Source organism: Pristiophorus japonicus, chromosome 6 (genome assembly GCF_044704955.1).
Source record: "Pristiophorus japonicus isolate sPriJap1 chromosome 6, sPriJap1.hap1, whole genome shotgun sequence".
Taxonomy (NCBI): Eukaryota; Metazoa; Chordata; class Chondrichthyes; family Pristiophoridae; genus Pristiophorus; species Pristiophorus japonicus.
In genome coordinates this window covers 157,013,795-157,038,845 of record NC_091982.1, presented here as the reverse complement: position 1 = coordinate 157,038,845, position 25,051 = coordinate 157,013,795, and the positions used below count along the sequence as shown (strand labels likewise).

Sequence of the window (25,051 nt, the reverse complement as noted above, 5' to 3'; positions counted from 1 at the left end):
TTCCAAATGTCCCGCTACTGCTTCCTTAATAGTGGACTCCAGCATTTTCCCAACGACAGATGTTAAGCTAACGAGTCTATAGTTTCCTGCTTTCTGTCTGCCTCCTTTTTTAAATAGGGGCGTTACATTTGCGGTTTTCCAATTCGCTGGGACCGCCCCAGAATCCAGGGAATTTTGGTAGATTACAACAATTGCATCCACTAGCTCTGCAGCCACCTCTGTTAAGACCCTAGGATGTAGGGTCTAGGGGACTTGTCCACCTTTAGTCCCATTATTTTACCGAGTACGACTTCATTAGTGATAGTGATTGTATTAAGTTCCTCCCTCCCTATAGCCCCTTGAATATACACTATTGGTAAGTTTTTGGTGTCTTCTACCGTGAAGACTGATACAAAATACTTGTTCAATGTCTCTGCCATTTCTCTGTTCTCCGTTATTAATTCCAAAGTCTCATCCTATGGGGGACCAACATTTGCTTTAGCCACTCTTTTCCTTTTTATGTGCCTGTAGAAACTTTTACCATCTGTTTTTATATTTTGTGCTAGTTTACTTTCATAATCATAAATGGAGACAGAGAAGTCAAGGAAGAGAAGGGAAAAGTCAGAGATGGACCATGTGAAGGCCAGGAAAGGGTAGAATTGAAAGCCAAGTTGATATTTTCCTGATTGGGGTGAGAACAGGAAATTACACTGATACAGTCATCAATTTACTAGAAAAAGAGGTGAGGGCAAGCACCTGAGTAGGACTGGAGCAAAGAATGTTCCCCAAGGTCACAAAAAGCCAGGCATATCTAGGACCAATACGGGTCCCCATAGCAAACCTTTTACTTGGAATTATTAATTAGACCGAATGGCCCGCTCCTGGATGGGTGCAACAAAGGCATCCACCTTGATGAGATGGCGGAATTCAAAGTGATACCTTGCTGCTCAAACCTAAAAAGGCCAGTAAGGGAAGCCATGTCAGTTTTGAGCAGGCATATTGGGCTTATTGGTGGTGTACTGGGTGGAATTCCTAGGGTAGCCCAAGAACATCCCTTGGCACGCTGCCAATGGGAAGGAGAAACTGGAACTAAACCGCTGCGTACATGGGTGGAAACCCGGTTAATCTGGGTCCCTCCGCAAATTCTATCTCCCACCATGGTTGATCGTATGCTTTGTGATCTCCAACCCCACCGGAATTTTGGGACCCTCTTTCCCCTCTCAGCTGAATCCAGCTGCCTGATTTTACAGCACAGTCTAGAGACAGGACTGTCAGCAGAGAGGCAAATATACAGTTATTAAATTATTTTATTGACCAAGAAAATTTATGTGTTTTCTTTTTGAACAAAGCGACATATTTCAGTAAAAGCTGTGCTCCTGGGGCGAATAAGGATCTTCACCCACTTCTGTGCTCCCTGTGTATTGGCAAGGAAAATCAAGCGGGGACTAAAAAGATCTGTGTAGCCAACAACGATGAGCGGTACTTCAGCTACAGCGGCGCGTTCAGGTACAGCACTGAGTCCTCATTTGTCTGAAATCCATCTGTGTGATATCAGTAACAATACATTACCATGTTCGTGTGAAACTCCTCCATCTGCTGTTTTAACAAAACCATTCCATATTTGTTTTAACGAACGATGTGTTTTAATTTTTGATCTATTTACTTTTCTAGAATTGCCATTGTCTCTCTGCATCTCAATCATTCCATCTTACCGTCTCTCTTTCCCTCTGTCTCACTCTCTTCCCATCTCACCATCACTATCTCACTCTCTCGTCCCTCTGTCTCACTCTCTCCATCTCACCCTATCTCTGTCTCACTCTCTCCTTACATCCGAATGTGCTGAACTCGTATTCAAAGTGCCGAATTTCAAGGCTTTTTGTTTTTCTTCTTTTCCTAACTCGATCCAGATGTTTTGCATAGCTTTGTCTCATCCTTTTCCAAAATAATGCTGTACTCTCCTCTATTATACACGTTACTTGTGACTATGTGTTGTAAGAATATTGGCTATATTTTTGTTTAAGTCAAACCTGGTTTACCTGATCGGTAAAACTGGCAGGAAGCCGGAAAGGCCCTCTTAGAAAAATTCTCCTTAGTGGGGCCAGGAGGAGCAGGGCTCTGCAATGGCTAGACTTTCCACTTCAGATCGCTGGGCTAGTGCCCATATATCGTCCATAAAGGCAGGCTATCGCCCATTTTGCTTCAAAAATGAAAAGTTGAGCCGGACCATCGCTGGAAAATTGCCGGCCCAACTTTCGTGTCACATCGCCGAGGTGATCGCCCACACATCGCCCAGCTCAACTTTTGGCACATCGCTCACACATCACTGGACTGATCGTTCGCCGAAAAGATCGCTGGACATTGCTGGAGAAAAGCTCCTTTTACCTGGCCTTCCTCACAGAACTCAGCACTACGGATGCCATTTTGAAGATCGGAAGAAGTGAGGAGGCTGCTTAAATAAGGGGCTTATAATTTGTGAGTTATTTAAGGGCTTTTTACTGATAGATCCACTCACATTTATACTTATATTTATACTTATATTTATACTTATATTTATATTTATATTTATATTTATTTTAGTACAAAGGGCATTTATAACAACAGTGATAGTGATAGTGATAATATTGATAGTGATGGGGCCTGTAGCTTCTCTACCATTACTTATAAATGCTCAAATGCTGGAGTCTGTAGTTGAGTTAAGTGAAGGGTTTAGTGAAGGGACCAATCGAAGAGGTGGCAGACTAATGCGGAGCCGGAGGAGGAGAACATACAGGCGACGAACTTACAGGGAACAGCAATCTTACCTCAACTTGTCTGATAACGTGTGCCTTAGGAGGCTGCACTTCCGAAAGGAGGTCATCGATGAGTTATGCCAGTTCATCAAGGGGGATCTGCAGCCTATCAGCATCATCAGGACCGCACTACCCATTGAGGTAAAGGTTACTGCAGCACTATCCTTCTACGCATCTGGCTCTTTCAGGCTTCAGCTGGTGACACCTGTGGTATCTCTCAGCACGCCACACACTGCTCCATTCGACCGGTGACTGAAGCCCTTTATGTTCGTAGGATGGACTTTATAAATTTCCCTATGACCGGGGAGGCACAGACTGGGAGGGCTTTGGAGTTCTTGAGAATAGCAAATTCCCCAAGGTGCAGGGAGCAATAGACTGCATGCACAACGCCCTGAAAGCGCCTTTACAGAATGCGGAGGTGTTTTGTAACCGAAAGGGATTGCACTCCCTGAATGTGCAGCTTGTTGTCGACCACAGCCAAATACCCATGGCAGTTAATGCTGAATTTACAGGCGGCATCCATGATGCGCACATTCTGCGTGAGAGCACTGTCTGATCTGTCTGACAGTCAGCCACAAGGTCATGGTTGGATGCTGGGGGATAAAGGATATGGCCTTGTCAGCTGGCTCATGAACCCCCTGCGTAATCCCCTGACGCAAGCCGAGAAGCGTTACACCGAAAGCCACATAGCTGCACGCAATATTGTTGAAAAGACAATTGGAGTGCTCCCTAGGGCATCCCGCCCACTTGTCAGCAAAACCCTCGCAACAGTCATCCACCCAGGCTACTTTGGTGACTGCAGCCTTTTCTTGGTGCCAACGACGCCCAATCTTTGTCATCGTCCCTCCCGGCCAGCGAAATGGGCGAACATCTGACCAGCGCCATTCAGATTGGGCGACTGCCATCCGGTCCTGCCGGGAGTTAAATGACCCTCTGATATCAGCCAGGGTTCATACTCCTGATCGGCAGCCAGTAATCCTGCTGCAAAGATAAGATGAGGATAAGATCGGGCTCAGCTGTGACATGCCCGCCCATGGTTAAATAGTCTGCTGACACTCACTGTCTCGGCTCATATATATGGGCAGGGTACCGGAGGGCTGCCAGTGACTGTGGATCCATTGACCCAGCGACGACAGTCAATGCCTTCAGGAGAGGGCGGAGAAAATTGGAGAATAAGGGAAATATTGAATGCAGTTATTTTGTAATTCTGATTTCTGAATTAACTTGCTTAAATCTCCTTCAGGTGCCTGGCGGAAGTGGGCGATGTTGCTTTCGTTAAACATACTACTGTGCCTGAGAACACTGATGGTATGTGTGACTTTTCCAGTGAATTTGAATTGACTTGAGATGGTTCTGCTTATTTTTAGATGAATTTGGGTTAATCTTTCCCTGGAGATATGTACTGGAGGTCTGTATAAAATAGCTATCCCCTGTTGCTAAGGCACATTAAAGGGGAAGTACTTTTAATGAGGCACATCAGTACCCCGGTGCTGACAATTCCTTGTATTGCAACCATTTATCAATTATTTTGTTGCTTTCTCTGCTTGCTCAGCATCTACCTGGGAATCTACAGCAGCCTGAGTTCTAACTTTGCAGACGCTTACCCAATCCACCCTGGGTAATATGGCAGTCCCTTAGGGGTTATCCCTGCACTTTGCCATCTTGGAGGAGGAGCAGAAGGAACACAGCTGGGACAAGCTGCACAATCATCCAGTGGTACTGAGCTTCCAAAATCTACACACCTCATTATTCCTACCCGTAGCTCACCCAGTAGTACCCGAGGAGGCTCTGCTTCCATCGGTAATTTGTGTTGTTTGCTGCCACTTGACCAGCAGATGACTTTCAACACATCCACTGCACTGCTAGCAGCTGTAAAAGTAACCACCGCACTGCAATGTTATGTCACAGGCTCATTCCAAGTTACTTCAAGGAATGTTTTGAATATTTCTCAGTTGGCTGCCCACAGGTACATCAGGTAGGACATTGATACTATGTTTGCGTAAGCAAGCCAGTTCATTAACTTCCTCGTGGATGCTTAGCATCAGCATGGGATGGTCATGTAAATTTATCCAGTGGCTGGATTCCCCAAGGTTCAAGGTGCCATAGATGGTCTCCTTATGGCCATACATCAATCCCAATTGCTTAAATTAACAAGAAAGACTACCATTCTCTTAATGTCCAGTTCATCTGTGACCGTCAGCATCACACTGTGTACATGAATGTTTGTTTTCCTGGAAGTTGCTGAGTCCTTTATGCTGAGGCAGCCCATGGTGCCCCAACTCTTTCAAACCAAAAAGCATGTCTGGTTGAATACTGGAAGACAAATTAGCCATGATAATTATTGGAATAATTTTTGCTCTTAGGGACTGGAAACCTCCCTTGGAATCGTGATCTGGTCTCTTCAAGTTATCGCCTCTTGTGCAAAGATGGCACCACAGCCGCAATCAGTCAGTTCCAGAAATGCAACTTGGCTCGTGTCCCAGCGCATGCCGTTATGGCACGACCAGACCAGAGAGAGAAAGTTCTCAAACTGCTGAAAAGTGAACAGGTGAGTGTTTAAACACGATGCAGACAGGCCATTCCAAACTTTACTCGTGAATTTTAGTAAGTTAGCAAGCTTCAGAGGTTGAATCCTCCAAACGACGATCCATCCAAAATTCCAAGTCTACAAAAAAGCTCTGCCTCAGCTCTTCCCCTGAACCCAACAATTGACCTGTTTAGTGTTGGCGATCCAGCTCACTGTTTGCTAATAATTACATTTCAGTTGAATTGTCCAGCTCATATCATCACATATGTGTGATCGGATTCTAAAATCTAATAATAATAGACTTGTATTTAAAAAGAATTCACCTCAACCAAATTACCAAATCATTTCCCCCCTAATATATTTTCATTTCCATACACAGGAGGGATATGATAGAAATTATGACACATTTGGATAAATTGGATCCAAGTAAGCTTTTCTGCTTTGCATAGAATGTAAGCAGAAGGGGTCATATTTACAAATTAAAGACAATAGAAGTAACTAGGAAATGCAAAAGGAACTTTTTTAACCTAAATATCTTAATTATTCTTAGCCTACGGTCTGTTCTGCTTTCATCTCCCCCTGCCATACTGTACTGTAACTTATTGTCCTAACCAACATTGTAAATGGGCGGTCTATGTCTGGAAATTAATACTTTGTCAGCTCAACCTGACCGTGTAGCAAATACATAATATAAATCACACCAAAATCCCTTCGAGGCTAAGTAGGTAAACCCGCAAAATTTTACAACAACCAATCACAATCTACAAAAAAAGTGGCTAATCATATTCTAGAATCATTGAATCTTACAGATCATGGACCATCCTGCCTGAGCCATCTCTTTGAAAACATTGTCTAATTAGTTCCACTCCCCTAATATTCTGTAAGAAAAAAAACCATCATGTTATATGAAAGAGAGATCTAGCAACATGACAGTTCCTTACCCGACTAAATCTCAACCCAAAAATGAGAGACGACCACTATGCCATCTCATTGGTCTTGGTGTCATGCTGAACATTGGTCACCAGCAGGCACAGATAAAGATGTGTCTCATATAAATCTGGGCAACAGCATGGTCAGTCCCGCATAAGCAGTCGTTTTCCGCTGTTGCTGTTGTTTCCCTGGGCTTCCACTGGGCTTCTGGCGGGAGATGGGTTAGAGTTATGGTGGAGCCAAGTAGAACTCCCGTGGAATTTCAGGGCTACTTCACCTGGTTTCAATGGATGATAGAAGTCAAAAACTGTGCTGCGATTCACAGAACTTCAGTGCTTCAAGTAAAACTCAGAGGGCTAAAAATTCGGTTGCGTAACGCCCGCTGTTTGGACGCTATGGGTGCTGAATTGGTTCAAAAATGGCATCCGAGCATTGTGCGAAATTCTGGTGAGGGCCGCGCCAGATGCCATTTTGGTGAGGATGTAAGTGTTGGGAGTGTGTGCCGTGAGTATGCAGAGTAGGCAGATTGTGACGTCAATCAGTGTATAACACTGATTTGACGTCAGCGCTGCCATTTTCGACCTCAACGCTGGAGCTAATGCCCCCTCTTAACTTCGGCCTAGTAGATCCGGCTTTGGACTGCACCACCATGGATGGCAACCATCTGAGCTGGCTAGCTGACAGGCAACAGCAAGGGCACTTGGTGGAGTAGCAGTCATGGGAGAAAGAATGCTGTCATTCTGAGAATGGACAACAGGTTCACGCCCCACAGAGCCACTGTCATTCTCCTGGGACAGCGCCTCAAGCTATCCTAGTAATCAGTTGGAAGACGGATTGCTGGACTGCTGTGACACCCTGCAAGCCCCTTTCAATACTGGTAAAGCCAGCCATGATGGCAGCAGTCTGTGCTTACATAGCAGCAAGCTGAGCTTGCATGACTTCAGTCTGAGCTTCCATTGCAGCACTCAGACGTTGGGTGGCTTCTGCTTGTGCTGCAATGGAAGCTGAGATATCGGCCATCAGATGCTGTATCATGGTTGGGTCCGCAAGTGTGTTAATGGATCTGTCCTCCCCAAAAGGGTGGGTTCCAAGCTCTGAGCAAAGCCCTCTGCAATGTTAGAGCTGAACTCTTCCATGCTCCTTGAGATTGCATTTAGGTTTCTGGCAGGCCTGCCAATTCACCAAGCATTTCATTTTTCATATCCATCAGCTTTGTTTTGTACACCTTCCCATCAAAGTCCTCATGTGAGTCTCGTGCAGCAGAACTTGTGTGTGACCTCACCGTCCGGGGAGCGGGCACCTGTACTACCCTTTCCTCCTGCCCTGGCTGCTGCCCACTCATGCCCGGTGACTCACCATGTGCAAATCCTGCCTCTAAGCTTTTTGACTCCTTCTCAAACCGAGGGAGACTACAACAACAAACCTTGCAACATTGCGCTGGGACAGGCCTGGTGCAAGTCTTTGGCTGTTTAATCTATCTGCATATTGACTTTAAAGGGACAGCCAACAAACCATTATTTTTGTCACAATCACGAATGCACTGCAATACATGCAGGGGCTGCTACTACAACATATACCATGAATATACTATGATGCATGCAGGGGCTGCTAGTACAACATATACCATGAATATACTATGATACATGCAGGGGCTACTATTCTGAATGCCACTAATATACAGTGACACATACAATTTTTTTCACGTGTTCTTGGGATTGGGTGATGCTGCAAAAGCCACATTTATTGCCAATTCCTAGTTGCCTTCAGAAGGTGGTCCTGCTCCTATGTTCCTAATGTAATTCACACACAGACATTGAGGTGTGTTTGCTGTCACTACCAGTAACAAGTTTGCTCCTTATTCCAGCTGAAGCATGGTTGTGGTGGATCCAAGACTGCGGGTTGCGCGATGTTCAACTCAACGTCATTTTCAGGAAAGGACCTCCTTTTTAAAGACTCCACCCTGTGCCTCATTGAAGTCCCCAAAACTATGAATTCTGATGACTTCCTGGGTAAAAGTTACACTGATATAATGGAAGGAATCCACACTTGTAACCAACCTGGTAAGCATTAGTGAAATGGTTTTCTTTAACATTTTTGGACTATTTTGTCTGCGTTTCAAACAGGGGATATCAGGGTTCTGATCAAGCACTTCCAGGTCATGCTACATTCTGCGAGAGTATTAATGGTGCTTGGGTGGGCTTTTGGATGATGGTAGCTCTTTGCTGTTCTTAATGTGTGAAAGAGGTGCAGAGGACTGTGGGGCCAATCATGGCCTTTGTGAATGCCAGGCCCACTATCCAATGGAGAACAATGGAGTTTGTGTTGGATGGGGTTCATTCAATGTATAATTATCAGTGGCCTATCCCATTCTGGTGGGTTTTACGGTTGAGAGGCCCCCAGTCCTCTCGATTCCACTTTCTGGGATCCACAGCTCACTCCTAACAGTTTTGGAACTTCACTGAATGCACCCTTTTAACATAAGAACATAACATAAGAATTAGGAACAGGAGTAGGCCATCTAGCCCCTCGAGCCTGCTCCGCCATTCAACAAGATCATGGCTGATCTGGCCGTGGACTCAGCTCCACTCACCCGCCCGCTCCCCATAACCCTTAATTCCCTTATTGGTTAAAAATCTATCTATCTGTGACTTGAATACCCCTTTGCATGTTAGTAGATGAGATCAGGGGTCCAGGGCTTGGCAATCTTGATGGCCATTGGAGTGAAGGTTCAGCTAGGCATTTTTGTGTCCTGCTGGGACACCATTGATCTTGATGATATTGCTGGAGACTTTGCTGTCTATTTTTCGATTACTGTCGTGGCTCTTTTCTTCACTTGATGGTATCCCATGCAATGGGAAGCTTCTCATACTTGTCCATCTGTAAATAGTTATAGTATTTTGCTAGTCTCCTGAAACAGGATCTGGCTCTCGTCGAGTTTAGGTCAGGCTGTTTTCAGTGCAACATCTCTAATGGCGGAATTCTAGCTCCCCAATCTACATTCTCAGTGCCTTCTAGCTTTTCAGCATCGTGCAATGTTTGATCAAGGTCATGACTCTGAGGACTGCTTCAGCATATTCCTAAAGCATAGATGGATAAAGAGAGAATGTTTCCATTTGTGGGAAAGAGTATAACTAGAGGTCATCAATATAAGATAGTCACCAAGAAATCCAATAGGGAATTCAGACAAAACTTCTTTACCGAGAGAGTGGTGAGAATGTGGAACTCGTTACCACAGGGAGTGGTTGAAGCAAATATTTTAAATGCATTTAAGGGGAGGCTTTACAAGCATATGAGGGAGAAGGGAATAGAGGGTTATGCTGATAGATTTAGATGAGGAAAGACAGAAGGAGGCTTGAGTGGAGCATAAACGCCGGCATGGACTGGCTGGGCCGATTGGCCTGATTCTGTGTAATTCTATGGAAGATAGCAATCTCAATCTGCTTCCAGGTGGGTTTGGGTCCACAGAACAAATTGCTCTGGCTTGCCATTAACTGACAGCCTCATTCAGAGAGGCCACAGGGTGGCTGATGTGGAAGATGGTTAAATGTCACAGTACTGTACTAGGGTGTATTCTTCTCCCTGACTTTAGTTGCCCTGCCTTTCCCCGTAGTGGGAATGTACCTCAACTGTACCTGAACTATTTCCTCTTCAAAGGAAGACCATTGTTCCATTACAGTTTTGTCTGCCAATCTTTGATTCCAGTATACCCAGGCCAGATCTGTTCTCATCCCACTGAAATTGTCCTTGCCTCAGTTAAAATTTTTTACTCTAGATTGCCCCTTTCCCATAGCTAATCTAAACCTTATGATACTATAATCACTGTTCCCTAAATGTTCACCTACTGATACTTGCTCCACTTGGCATATCTCATTCCCCAGAACTAGATCCAGCAATGCCTCCTCCCTCATTGGGCTGTAAATATACTGCTCAAGAACGTTCTCCTGAACACACTTCATAAATTTTTCCCCTTCTCTGCCCTTAAAACTATTACGATCCCAGTCTATATTAGGATTGTTGAAGTTCCCCCATCCCTGCCGCACCACCTCCCATGATTGGATGCCGCCGGCCCTTGCAACGCCCCTCCCCCCCACTCCCGAGGCTTCCGATCTCTCCTTCCCCCATGAGACCACCAACCTCTCCCATGAGGCCTCTGGCCTCTGATCCCCTCCCTCCAGCCCACGAGGCCACCGATCTCCTCCTCCTCCTCTGGTCTTTCGATCCATAGCCGCCAGCCCCCGACACTCTCCCTCCGGCCTCCGATGCCCGGATCCCAATCTCCGTCACCTCCCTTCCCACCCCAGCCCTCCAAACTCCGGCCCCCAGCCTCCAATCCTCAGCCCCCCAATCTCCAACCTCCCCTCCGGCCTTCCGACCCCTTCCAATCTCGGCCTTCCGACCCTCTCCCACCCGGCCTTTTCCCTCTGGCCTCTGATTCCCTCGTCCTTCCTCTCTCCTCCCTTGCTATGGCCTACCCACTCGACAACCAGCCAGCCTCTCAAGCTGGCTGTCTGTGGGTGGGTAACTGAGAAAAGAAATGTTAATCAGGCCCTGCCATTAAATTCAGCAGGGCCTGAGGGAAACAGGCTCTCCAGGGTTTCCCGACTGTAATAAAGCACCACCCCTGCTCCCTACCCGCATCCAAGTTAAAATTCTGCCCTTACAGTGAGAACCATTGTAGCCATATTGTGTCATGTAGTGTCAGTTGTGGCTCAGTGGGTAGCACTCGCGCATCTGAGTCAGAAGGTTGTGGGTTCATAGTCCAACTCCGGGGACTTGAGCATAAAAATCTAGGCTGGCACTCCACTGTAGTGCTGAGGGAGTGCTGCACTGTCAGAGATGTCGCCTTTCGGATGAGACGTTAAACCGAGACCCCGTCTGCTCTCTCAGGTGGATGTGAAAGATCCCACGGCACTATTTTGAAGAAGAGCAGGAGAGTTATCCCCAGTGGTCCTACTTAAGAACATAAGAAATAGGAGCAGGAGTAGGCCATTTGTCTCCTTGAGCCTGCTCCGCCATTTAATAAGATCATGGCTGATCTGATCCTTGCCTCAACTCCACTTCCCCGCCCACTCTCCATATCCCTTGACTCCCTTATCATTCAAAAATCAGTCTATCTCCACCTTAAATATATTCAATGACCCAGCCTCCACAGCTCTCTGGGGTAGAGAATTCCAAAGATTCATGACCCTCTGAGAGAAGAAATTCCTCCTCGTTTCTGTTTTAAAGGGGTGACCCCTTATTCTGAAACTATGCCCCCTACGAGATTCCCTACGAGGAGAAACATCCTCTCTGCATCTACCCTGTTAAGTGCCCTCAGAATCTTATATGTTTCAATAAGATCACCTCTCATTCTTCTAAACTCCAATAAGTATAGGACCAACCTGCTTAACCTTTCTTCTTATGATAACCTCTTCATCTCAGGAATCAACCTCGTGAACCTTCACTGAACTGCCTCCAATGCAAGTATATCCTTCCTTAAATAAGGAGACCAAAACTGTATGCAGTACACCAGGTGTGGTCTTACCAATATCCTGTGTAGTTGTAGCAGGACTTCTCTGCTTTTATACTCTATCCCCCTTGCAATAAAGGCCAACATTCCATTGGCCTTCCTGATTACTTTCTTTACCTGCATGCTAACTTTTTGCATTTCATTTACAAAAATCCCTGGTGATTGTGAAAGGCGCTATATAAATGTAAGACTTTCTTTCTTATTCCTAAGCAGCTGTTCCTTTCTATTCCAGAGCTCCTTGAAGCTTGTTCCTTCCGTAAATGCTGAACCCCATGATGGTGACCCGATAAGGATTTGCACACCATGTGATCCAGAATGTTACATTTTCTCCATCCGAAAACTCTCTGAATGCAATGATATCCACACTATCCCTGCCTGAATTCTCCTTCTGCATTTATCAGTTTACCACAGGTAATGATGAGTGATGTATCTCACCACAGTAGAAATAGAGACGTTGGGGCTTGATTGTGTTTCTGTAATACAAAATAAATTTTACCTTCTTCAGTAATTCCAGGTTTTCCGAGCTTTATTTCTAACGATAGTATCTCGACGATCAGTAATTCAGCAATTCTGAAGGAGATTTAATCAAGTTTCTTTTTAATTATAAGGGGTTTTGATGGGGTGACTAGGAAAAATATTTCCCCTGGATGAGATTCTGTGGTGATGGATTATCAATTTAACGTTCTCTCTAAGAGAGTGAAGAAAGAGGGTCGGGGAAAATGTCTTTATGTATGGAGTTGTTCCAACATGGAATGCTGCACCACAGGAAGTGGTTGGGGCAGACACCATTCCATCTTTTGAGGAAAGGATAAATAACCATTTGAAGCAGGAGGATACAGAGCTATGGAGAGATAGCATTGCAATGAAATTCATTTTGGATTGCTGTGGAAAAGAGCCAACACAGATACATGGGGCCAAATAGCCTTCTGTCCTGTAAATTTCTGTGATTCCAGGCAGGGTTTAGCGACACTGGGCTTTTGTAGCATTGCAGTTGTGTTTTGCACAACTCTTTTTTCATTCATTCTTGGCACTTGGCTGTCACTGACGAGGCCAGCATTTATTGCCCGTCCAAAGTTGCCCTGAGAAGATGATGATGAGCTTTTGTCTTGAACCATTGCAGTCGGTGCGGTGAAGCAACTTCCACAATGTTGTTAAGTAGGGAGTTCCAACGATGAAGGAATGGCGATATATATCCAAGTCAGGATGGTGTGTGACAGAGGGGAATTTGGGGTGATGGTGTTCCCATGCAGCTGCTACCCTTGTCCTAGGTGATGGAGGTCGCGAGTTTGAGGGTGCTGCCAAAAAATTGAGCTGCAGCAGTGCATCTTGCAGATAGTATACATTGCAGCCACACTACACTGTTGGTAGAGGGAATGGAGGTTTAAGCTGGTGCATGGGGTGCTGATCAATTGGACTGCTTTGTCCTGGGTGGTGTCGAGCTTCTTGAGTGTTATTGCGGCTGCAGACAAGGGCAAAGTATTTAATCAGACTCCTGAATTATGGCTTGTAGGTGGTGGAGAGCCTTTGGGAAATCATTATGTGAGCCACAGAGAATACCCAGCCTCTGACCTGCTCTATTAGCCACAACCTTTATGTAGTTGGTCCAGTTGAGTTTCTGGTCAATGTTGATGGTAATGCCACTGAATGTCAAAGAGAGGTGATTAGATTCTCTCTTGTTCGAGATGGTCATCGCCTGGCATGTGTGGTGCAAATATTACTTTACAGTTATCAGCTCAACCCTGAATGTTGTCCAGGTCTTGCTGCATATGGGCATGCACACTACACAACCATCAGTGAACAGCCCCACTTTTGACTTGATGATGGAGGGAATGTCATTAATGAAGCAGCTGAAGATACTTGGGCCTAGGATGCTGCCCTGAGAAACTCTTCCTGATGTCCTGGGGCTGAGATGATTGGTCTCTACTACCACAACAATCTTTCTTTGTGTCAGGTATGACTCCAGCCACTGGAGAGTTTTACCCCTGATCTCCATCGACTTCAGTTTTAATAAGGGTTCTTTGGTGCCATACTCGATCAAATGATGCATTGATTCAAGGGCAGTCAATCTCTCCTCACCTCTGGAATTCAGCTCTTGTATCCATATTTGGTCCAAGACTGTAATGAGGTCTGGAGCCGAATGATTCTGGCTGAGCATTGGTGAGTAGGTTATTGGTAAGTATGTGGTGCTTGAATGCACTGTCGATGACTCCTTCCATGATTTTGCTATGTTTGGGAGTAGGCTGATAGAATGGTAATTGGCCAGATTGGATTTGTCCTGCTTCTTGTGGGCAGGGCATACCTGGATAATTTTCTACTTTGTTGAGTAGATGTCAGTTTTTGTAGCTGTACTGGAACAGCACACGTCTTCAGCGCCGCAGCTGGAATGTTGTCAGGACCGGTAACCTTTGCTGTGTCGAGTGCACTCAGCTGTTTCTTGATCTCACATGGAGTGAATCGAAATGGCAGAAGACTGGCATCTTTGATGGTGGGAACCTCAGGTAGATGCCAAGAAGTATCATCCACTCGGCACTTCTGGCTGATGATGGTTGCACTTGCTTCAGCCTTGTATTTTGCACTCATGTGCTGAGGCCCGCTATCATTGAGAATAGAGATATTCATGGAGCTTCCTCCACCAACATTTGTGACGTGATGTGGCAGGACTGCAGATCTTTGATCTGATCCATCGGTTGTGGGATCACTTAGCTCTGTCTATAGCATTCTGTTTCCGTATGTTTAGCATGCATGTAGTCCTGTGTTGTAGCTTCACCAGATTGGCACATTATTTTCAGATATGCCTTGTGGATGCTGAATAAAGCTCTCTCTACAGTTCCCATCAAGCACACCCAGACAAAGTGCACTTTAGTTAGGTACAGAGTAAAGCTCCTGGGTCAGATATAGCATACACTTACAGATAAAAGTATAGTTTCCTGTACATTGTTCCATCAAGCACTCCCAGGTCTGATGCAACACAGTTGAGACACACTAGGGAATGGTACTATAGTGCGTTATTTCCCACTTCCCCATTTTCCACTTCCATTGACTTCTCTGAGTGACAAAGTTAACCTGGACCAGTTGGTACTGCATTAGGGTCTCTTTGTGTTGAGGACTGACACCCACGAGGAAATATTTTGAGACCATCCCAAGCTCATATCCAAGTGTTTTCAACTCACAATTTCATTAGCAATGTGTTGATTTTGCATGACCGTTTCAATAACTGAGAGTCTCAAGGATAAAAGAGAGAAGAGTTAATCAACAAACTGTTTACAAGTTACCTGGATTAAAGGTTGCAGATGGTGTATTTTACAATGGGCCTATAAAGTATTAGAGAGAGAAGGCTGAGATGGATCAATATCCAGGCTGTAGAGCAAAAAGGATAATGTTCTCACTCACTGGCCCATCCAATGCTCCCCGAACAAAGTGATGTCTGTCTTCCTGAAGCTGTAACAAGAAACCAGCTACACACCTGTAATTCAAATCAGGAACTGAGCCTCGAGTTATGTGTTGGCAGGAAGGATCTTACAGGTTTGAACTCTCTTGCGTTCATAGAAAAAAATGTGTTTTCCATGAGCAGACAAAGGGGGGGAAAATTTGGGTAATTTGCACCTTCCGTTAGCGCCCCCAAACGACTTTTCACCCAGATGCGGTGCTGCTACTGACTTCCGCGAACTTCTGTGGGTGTTTAGTAGCGGGAGCACCGGTAACGCCCTGCGTCGCTGTGCCGATGATGATGGTGACAGCTTCGCGGGGCGCGCACTAAACTGTAGGCCGCTCGAGGGGCGAAAATTAAAGGGGAGGTACGGCAGTAAAAAAAAATGGCCGACATACTGGTCGCGGCCTCCTTGTTTGTAGATCGTGGGTTTGTGCTGTGATCTTGCAGCCCGGCACTCCGCTTGTGTGTCAGGCTGCTGCCATGGCACCCTGCTCCCTGCTGGCCCAGCGATGGCCCCATTTCCTGCCCGCAGAGTCGGCATCTTGGCCCTCTCCTTTAATGCACTTCTGGGGCAGAAACTGGGCGCTGCACACGGCGGTGACTTCATCATCGCTTCCGGCTGCGCCTCCGCAAAACCCCGCCCAATTCCGCGCAGCGGGCGTTGTTCTTGCCGCGCCCGGGTGAAAAACCTTTTACACCTTGTTAGCACCTCCCGGAAGTGCTAGCGTCAGGCGCACAAGGGGCCATTTTTGGCCTCATACTCACTAGTTATCGACTCACTGCCCAGTGAAATAGGTTTTCACTATTTACCTCTTAAAACTATTCAGAAGTACAAAAACTTCCAACTCCTTTAACTTCTCTCCTCGTGCAAACAGGCCCAGTTTCTCTAGACTCTCCTGATTGGCCAAGTCTTTCATGGCTGGTGTCATCTCAATAGAAGTCTTATTCACCCTCTTTTTATTGATCACTTCAACTCTCCCAGAACGCTTGATTCTGAGTTGTGTTTCCCAAATAAGGTTGCATGGTATTGTTATCTGGTGCAAATGCAAATTAATTTGATCCCATTTATGGCCGCTGGAACCTTACCCACTGGTATTTTTATCTGGTGTCTTAATGTCGATACAATAAAAAAAACAATGAAAAAGTCTCAGTTGATTCTTGAGCTTGTGACTCCCAATAAACAAGACTACACTGTCCTTATCCTTCTAAATGCAAATTAATTTGATCCCATTTATGGCCTCTGGAAACTTACCCACTGCAAATATTAGGCTGACTAGTCTATAGTTATCTATTGTATCCTTTCCTGCCTTCTTGAATCGGGTGTTACATTGGTAACCCTGCTCAGGCACAACTTCCATATCCAAGGATATGATGAAAATCTCTGCTATTTTCTCTCTAACATCCCTCAGCATTCTAGGATACATGTCATAAGATGCACATCTTTTCTACTTTGCATTCTACAAATAGTACAATAAATGTATTGAATTCAATAGAATCAGTCCACAGAGGGCTAAGTACCCTCTTAGAACATATTTCTTACAGTTTCATAAGCAAAGCCCTGGTTAGACCTGGAATACTGTGAGCAATTTTGGGCATCATAACGTTGGAAGGATATATTGGCCTGGGAGGGAGTGCAGCATAGATTTACTAGAACACGAAATTACGGGGAGAGATTACACAAACTAGTACTAAAGCCTTTGGGGACATTTCACAGTCTTAAAACATCCAAAAGCCACTGAAGTTACACTTGCCATTCCTGATTAACAATGCAATGAAATGGAATATTGCATATCATCCTACTAAAGTATGCTCACGTATCGTTCAGGTCTGGTAACGATTTGATTACACATAATCTGATTAGCACCTATTTTCCAAAATTTCTACATCATCTTAGCCTGATCTTGCATACAGTATGTTGCTGCCCTTCATTGTGTACTTTGATAAACAAAGCCAGCTTCCTTAGGTGTCAGCTGTGGCTCAATGATAGCAGTCTTGCCTCTGAGTCAGAAAGTTGTGAGTTCAAGCCAATATTTGAGTATGGTAGTAGAGAAGACAAAAATAACATACCTTTCTTGATCATAGAAAATCCAAATAGAGTTGGGTGCTAGACAGGTTAAAATAACTCAATACAAACAGATGGCCTGCGATGAATGGATGGATTCATCTGGACATAGTAAGAGGGACTAGTTGAGATTTTTGACGTACTGACAGTGATTATAAGGAAATCAATGGTTGCTCGGATGACAGCTTCGCGGGGCGCGCACTAAACTGTAGGCCGCTCGAGGGGCAAAAATTAAAGGGGAGGTGCGGCAGTAAAAAAGAAATGGCCGACATACTGGTCGCGGCCTCCTTGTTTGTAGATCGTGGGTTTGTGCTGTGATCTTGCAGCCCGGCACTCCGCTTGTGTGTCAGGCTGCTGCCATGGCACCCTGCTCCCTGGTGGTCCATCGATGGCCCCATTTCCCGCCCGCAGAGTCGGCATCTTGGCCCTCTCCTTTAATGCACTTCTGGGGTGGAAACTGGGCGCTGCACACGGCGGTGACTTCATCATCGCTTCCGGCTGCGCCTCCGCAAAACCCCGCCCAATTCCGCGCAGAGGGCGCTGTTCTTGCCGCGCCCGGGTAAAAAACCTTTTACGCCTTGTTAGCGCCTCCCGGAAGTGCTAACGTCAGGCGCACAAGAGGCCATTTTTGGCCTCATACTCACTAGTTATCGACTCACTGCCCAGTGAAATAGGTTTTCACTATTTACCTCTTAAAACCATTCAGAAGTACAAAAACTTCCAACTCTTTTAACTTCTCTCCTTGTGCAAACAGGCCCAGTTTCTCTAGACTCTCCTGATTGGCCAAGTTTTTCATGGCTGGTGTCATCTCAATCAAAGTCTTATTCACCCTCTTTTTATTGATCACTTCAACTACCTCAGAATGCTTGATTCTGAGTTGTGTTTCCCAGATAAGGTTGCATGGTATTTTTATCTGGTGTCTTAATGTCGATACGATAAAAAAAACAATAAGAACATAAGAACACAAGAACATAAGAATTAGGAACAGGAATAGGCCATCTAGCCCCTCGAGCCTGCTCCGCCATTCAATAAGATCATGGCTGATCTGGCCGTGGACTCAGCTCCACTTACCCGCCCGCTCCCCGTAACCCTTAATTCCCTTAGTGGTTAACAATCTATCTATCTGTGAAAAAGTCTCAGTTGATTCTTGAGCTTGTGACTCACAATAAACAAGGCTACACTGTCCTTATCCTTCTAAATGCAAATTAATTTGATCCCATTTATGGCCTCTGGAAACTTACCCACTGCAAATATTAGGCTGACTAGTCTATAGTTATCTATTTTATCCCTTCCTGCCTTCTTGAATCAGGTGTTACATTGGCAACCCTGCTCTGGCACAACTTTCATATCCAAGGATGTGATGAAAATCTCTGCTATTTTCTCTCTAACATCTCTCAGCATTCTAGGATGCATGTCATAGGATGCACATCTTTTCTACTTTGCATTCTACAAGGTCATAGCCGGGGAATGGAGAGGAGTGAAGGAGAGGTTGGGGGTGAGGGTGGGGACATCGTCGGCGGACCTGGAGAGACTGGGGGTCGGGGTTCAGGGGGGGATGCTGATGAGGGGGGCGGAGAGATATGGGATCTGGGGGGACATCGATGGTGGGGGCCGGAGAGATCGGGAGGAGGGGAGAAGATTTCGGAAGGCCCATGGAGGACATGGGGGGAGGGGGGGGGGGGTTGGTGGCGGGAGGAGATTGAGGGTCACGGAGGACACCTGGAGGGCATTGGAACACGGGTGGGGGGGTGCGAGGCAGTGGTGGTGGATGGAGGTACGATCACTGGGGAGGTTAACAGGCTTACTTGGGGGTCCGGGGGTTAAGCACTCCTGCTCCTCCTAGCCCACAAGCAGTTGCTGGAGAAGCATTTACCTGTTCCATACAGCAGTCTTTGCCTCCCTTTAGCTACAGGGGTTCCCGAAGCCCGGGAAATCCAGCCGGCCAGTGATAAAGCTGGAACAGAGAAACATTCTGAGGCACACAGCTTCATTAAAAAATTTAAATGAGAAACACGCCTCCTGAGAGCAGGTTGGTCGCCCGCCTTCTGTCTCGTCTCCATTAAAACAAGACGTGGGCAGGTTTGAGGTGCATTGGATTCAGTTTTGACATTCTTTACATTTTTACTTCCCACCCAATCCAAACCCATCCATTTTCTGTGGGTTAAAATTCTCCCCAAAGTAACTGGAGTGAATTTGTTTAGTATTATGGGAGGAAATGTTATCCGACACATTCGTAGAGCAGGAAGATTCTTGACTTTTTTGAGGAAGTGATATCCTGAGTAAATCGTGGAAAGCCTTTTGACATCGTTTATCTAAACTTCCAAAAATTCTTTTTATGAAATTCTGCATGAAAGGTGCACTTAAAGCAGTGGGAATTTAAGATAAAATCTGGGAATTGATCAGAAATTGGTTGAAGGGCAGAAAACACTGGAGACTTATTAAGGGAGTAATTTTCAGGTATAAGAAGCATTGAATGGAGTACCTCAGGGATCAGTGTTGGGATCACTCCTCTTTCTAATTTCCATTAATGACCTGAATTCAGAAAGTCAATGCTGTTGTAGGTAGGAGCCTGAATAGAGAGTAACCGTTAACATCTATAAAAAGGTGGACCGGACCAGATGTATTTTCTATAAAAATGGGCAACGTATGTCCTCCACAAGTGGTCAAGTAGCTAAGGGTGAAGTTAAAAGAGGTCTAAGGATGTTAGTAGACTTAATACTTATTTTAAAATCCCTCATGGCCTCACCCCTCTCTATCTTTGGAATCTCCTCCAGCCCCACAACCCCCCGAGATGTCTGCACTCCTCTAATTCTGCTCTCTCTCTCTCGAGCATCCCTGATTATAATCACTCAACCATTGGTGGCCGTGCCTTCTGTTGCCTAGGCCCCAAGCTCTGGAACTCCCTGCCTAAACCTCTCTCTACCTCTGTTTCCTCCTTCAAGACGCTCCTTAAAACATACCTCTTTGACCAACCTTTTGGTCACTTGCGCTAATTTCTACTTATGCGGCTCAGTGTCAAATGTTTATCTCATAACACTGCTGTGAAGCGCCTTGGGATGTTTCACTACGTTAAAGACACTATATAAATACAAGTTGCTGTTGTTGTCAAAAGGTCCAGTCACTGAGGAGCAGCAATCAATAATACAAATACAATGCTAAACTCTATAAGCAAAAAGGTACAGTACAAGTCGTAGGATGCAGTGGGCTCGAAATTTGGTAGCTCCCTAGTTGGGGTGTTAAATTTGGAAAGTTGAATAAGTAGTGCCAGGCGCTAATGATTCTCTCCTACCGGGAAATTCAGCTTTAGCGCTCCAAGGGGGAAGTGGAGCGCTAAATCAAGCTCTTAGAGCACTAAAGTCTGAGAGCGGGGCGGTAGCGGCAGAGAGCATCAGAGGCTGCTTTCCTCCCTTAATGAGAAGGGCCAATAATGGTGCACATTCTACTTCTCGGCATTTCTGTGTTGCAAGACGACCAGCGCGGCTTTCATTACAGCCCCAAACAATCTCACAAAGTGGAGGGCTTGGACATCTTGCACCAGTGAAACATGAAAAACTTTGAGCAGGCACCAGACAGCTGCAAATATAAAGGTTGGCCTACCTGAAAACCATTCTCTTTAATTGGCGCTCCCCAAGCAAGCAGCTGAGTTGACAACGCCTCCTCTTCCTGCCGTTGTTGATGCCCGACGATACAGCAGGGGGCAGGAGGCAATCTCACATCCAGGGCGGTAACGGGGCGCTGCGCACTTTATGACGTCATGATCTGCGAGGTACTAGAGGCCGAGGCAGTGAGAGTTAGCACCAGCGCTAAACCTGCAATGAAGTTTGCTGATGTCGCAGCATTCGTCACGCCCGGTCGCTAACCCCTTAGCATCCCATTAGCATCCCCCCTCCCCCCCAGGCACTAACAGGAGGTGACAAGCAGCTGAATGTCTCCCCCTAAGAGCATACAGTTCTCTGGTCAGACTGCACCATGAGTGCATGTCCAGTTTTGGTCACAAAGGCACAAGGCAGACATTAAAGCCCTGGAAACAGTGCAGGGAAGAGCCATAAGGATGTTTCCAAAGATCACAGGACTTGGTTATGACTGAAACTTGGAGAAACTTGGGTTCATCAGCCTTAAAAGGAAGTGATGAAGGGGGTCTCATAGAATTATATAAAAAAGTAAATAGTATTGAGGAGGGAAATGTGGAATGCTGCTTCAAACTAAACAGTGGCAGTAGGACATAAAGACACAGGTTCTAACTGATGAAAGGCAAATTTAGGACTAATATTAAAAGGTTCTTTTTCAGACATTAGGTTCAATTTTCCCCAGTGATTTGCGGCGTTCTTTTGGCGTGCGGCACTTTTTTTGGCCTAAATTTAAAAATGTAAGTTTCCCCAAAGATTGTGCGCCAGCGTAACTCAGTTACAATTTTTTTCGGTTCGGTATTTTTTTGCGTCATAACCTGATGTCTGCGTCAGTTTTTCACATTTATGCAAGTTTGGCCAACTTACATTTTTCCAAGGTCAGCGTATGTGACCACTCCCAAAAAACATTCTGGGCACTTAAGAAAAACCAGCGCACATCAAAAAATCGGCGCAGAAAGCCGCCATTGTTTTGAGGCGAAGTTTTGGAGGGAGTCAAGAACACATATATATGCATCATGAAGCTTAATTTTTACCACTCAGGAAAGGGGCTGGCATCTCAATGGGCGGCACCTGCACCTCCTCCAGAGTGAGTACAACAGCGGGGGCTTCATCCATCACCTCCCACTCCCTCTCACCCCCATGCTCTTGGTTTGAAAGGTGGGATTGGAAGATGTTCTCCTCTTCAGGTCTGAATTTTCTTCTGCATCGTCAGGGTTGGCCTCAAGTTCTGCAAAATATAACAGAACAGACAAATGGTTAACAGCAGAGGAGCGGGCAGGGTGGGTGGCATGAGTAGGCTCACACAGCGCAGGCAGCAGGCTGATTTGAAGAACCACAATGAATGATAGCACATTGCATTAACCGAAGCATAGCTGACGGAGACATCCTCATGAACCGAAGCATGGCTAGCCCACGCAGTACTTAACTTTTAGTAAACATATAAACATAGAAAATAGATGCAGGAGTAGGCCATTCGGCCCTTGGAGCCTGCATCACCATTCAATAAGACATGGCTGATCATTCACCTCAGTACCCCTTTCCTGCTTTCTCTCCATACCCCTTGATCCCTTTCGCCATAATGGCCACATCTAACTCCCTCTTGAATATATCCAACGAACTGGCATCAACAACTTTCTGCAGTACTGAATTCCACAGGTTAACACTCTCTGAGTGAAGAAGTTTCTCCTCATCTCAGTCCTAAATGGCTTACCTCTTATCCTTAGACTGTGTCGCCAACTTCCCCAACATCGGGAACATTCTTCCTGCATCTAACCTGTCCAGACCCATCAGAATTTTATATGTTTCTATGAGATCCCCTCTCATCCTTCTAAACTCCAGTGAATAAAGGCCCAGTCGATCCAGTCTCTCCCGGGAATCAGTCTGGTGAACCTTCGCTGCACTCCCTCAATAGCAAGAACGTTCTTCCTCAGATTAGGAGACCAAAACTGGAGTATTGTGTACAGTTTTGGTCTCCTAACTTGAGGAAGGATGTTCTTGCTATTGAGGGAGTGCAGCGAAGGTTCACCAGACTGATTCCCGGGATGGTGGGACTGACATATCAAGTAAGACTGGATCAACTGTGCTTGTATTCACTGGAGTTCAGACGAATGAGAGGTGATCTCATAGAAACGTTTAAAATTCTGACGGGTTTAGACAGGTTAGATGCAGGAAGGATGTTCCCTAATGTTGGGGAAGTCCAGAACCAGGAGTCACAGTCTAAGGATAAGGGGTAAGCCATTTAGGACCGAGATGAGGAGAAACTTCTTCACCCAGAGAGTGGTGAACCTGTGGAATTCTCTACCACAGAAAGATGTTGAGACCAATTCACTAAATATATTCAAGAAGGAGTTAGATGTAGTCCTTACTACTAGGGGGATCAAGGGGTATGGCGAGGAAGCTAGAATGGGGTACTGAAGTTGCATGTTCAGCCATGAACTCATTGAATGGCGGTGCAGGCTCGAAGGGCCAAATGGCCTACTCCTGCACCTATTTTCTATGTTTCTATGTTTCTATGTAATCACAATAACCTATGCCTCCACTTCATCCTGCAAGAAATTCTTGGTCCTTGAGCTGTGTTGCATTTTGTATTGCAGCTCTAATTTTTCCAATGAGAATTAAAGCTCTCACACACAACAGGCTCTTTAAAAATGGCCGAATGCAGATTGGGAGCTGCACTGGGCATGCACGCCCATAGCAATCACGTCAAAAACGTTCCTTTTTTCGCGCATGCACAGAAGGGGGGAGGCATCGTTTTTCAGCGCAAACATTAGGCTCCACCTCCCCCCGAAGCTAATGGACAGGCTGCGCAGCGCCAATTTCAAAAAATAGAATGGGGAAACTTGCTGCTGTTTTTTGAAGTAGTCAGGGCCAAAAAAACATGCGTAACTCTGGTAATGCACCAAAAAACGGCAGTGGGGAAAATTGAGCCCAGTGTGTGTTCAGCTATGTTCATAACTCCTCTGATATTGAAGCTGCTGATGCCAGCTTACAGCAGGAGCTGGACAACATCTAGACTTGGTCTGACAACTGGCAGGTAACAGTTGCACCACAAAAGTACCAGGAAATAACTAGCTACAACAAGTAACTCACTCACTTTCAGTGCATCACTGAGTTTCCCACAATAAGCACCCTCGGGGTCACCATTGACCGAGAGACTGTGGCAGGATAGAGATTTGGTGCTCTGCCACAAGTGGCTCATTTCCTGACCCTTCAAAGTATCACTGTATTTGGCATACATTTGGAGTGTGGTGGAATATATACCATACACCCTTGCCTCTGAGTCAGCAGGTTGTGGGTTCAAGAACTACTCCAGACACTTGAGCACAAAAAAGTCTAGCTGACACTCCAGTGCAGTGCTGAAGAAGTGCACCACTGTCGGAGGTGCTGTCTTTTGGATGAGACGTTAAACCAAGGCCTCGTTTGTTCTCACAGGTGGACATAAAAGATCCCATGGCACTATTTCAAAGAAGCGCAGGGGAGCTATCCCCAGAGTCCTTGCCAATATTTAACCCTCAATCAACATCACTAAAACAGTCTGGTCATTATCACATTGCTGTTTGTGGGAGCTTGCTGTGCGCAAATTAGTTGCTATATTACCTGCATTTCAATAGTGACTACACTTCAAAAAATACTTCATTGGTTGTAAAGCGCTTTGGGACGCCCTGTGGTCGTGAAAGGTGCTACATAAATGCAAGTCTTTCTTTATTGAGCTCGAAGACATTTGGAAAGTTTGGTTAGAGAGTGAAAATGTAACACGTTAAAAATTATTTAGGGTCAATTTTGAGTGGCATCGTCTGATATTAATGGTGAGGTAATGGCCCAGAAATGGGATCAGTAGCCTTACCATCCCATTAACACCAGCAATGTGTCTGGCATCAAATTAACAGGTGGCTGCCATCGGGCGTCCAAATGGCCCATCTGATTTAGGCAATAGGTCCCTTTTAATTCGGAAATCGGGGTCCTATGACCTAAGTCCAGGTGTCCTTCCATTCACACAATGCGGAGCTCGGTTAAGGTAGCTGCATGGGAGTTTCCTATCTTTGATTGGCAACTTGATGGGTGAAACCCCCCATCTCACAGACTTACGGGGGCCATGCTGAGTGTCCCCAGAGGGAAACTATAACTCATCTATTATTTGTTTTATAACCAAGGAGCATTGCTCAGTTGATGGCTCTATTTACAAACGTTACAAATCTTGA

At 45.6% G+C, this 25,051-nt stretch overlaps 1 protein-coding gene across 1 annotated transcript in view; it reads left to right on the top strand.

Moving 5' to 3' along the window:
* tfa (transferrin-a) overlaps positions 1 to 12,242 on the top strand; it is a 98,208-nt gene extending 85,966 nt beyond the window's left edge. Inside the window, exons 13-17 of the mRNA XM_070883306.1 lie at positions 1,329 to 1,485; positions 4,012 to 4,076; positions 5,132 to 5,316; positions 8,090 to 8,285; positions 11,967 to 12,242. Coding sequence (XP_070739407.1) covers positions 1,329 to 1,485; positions 4,012 to 4,076; positions 5,132 to 5,316; positions 8,090 to 8,285; positions 11,967 to 12,001 — 638 coding nt within the window. The 3' untranslated portion in view covers positions 12,002 to 12,242. The remainder of the gene's footprint in view (positions 1 to 1,328; positions 1,486 to 4,011; positions 4,077 to 5,131; positions 5,317 to 8,089; positions 8,286 to 11,966) is intronic.
* The last annotated feature ends 12,809 nt before the right edge of the window (positions 12,243 to 25,051 follow it).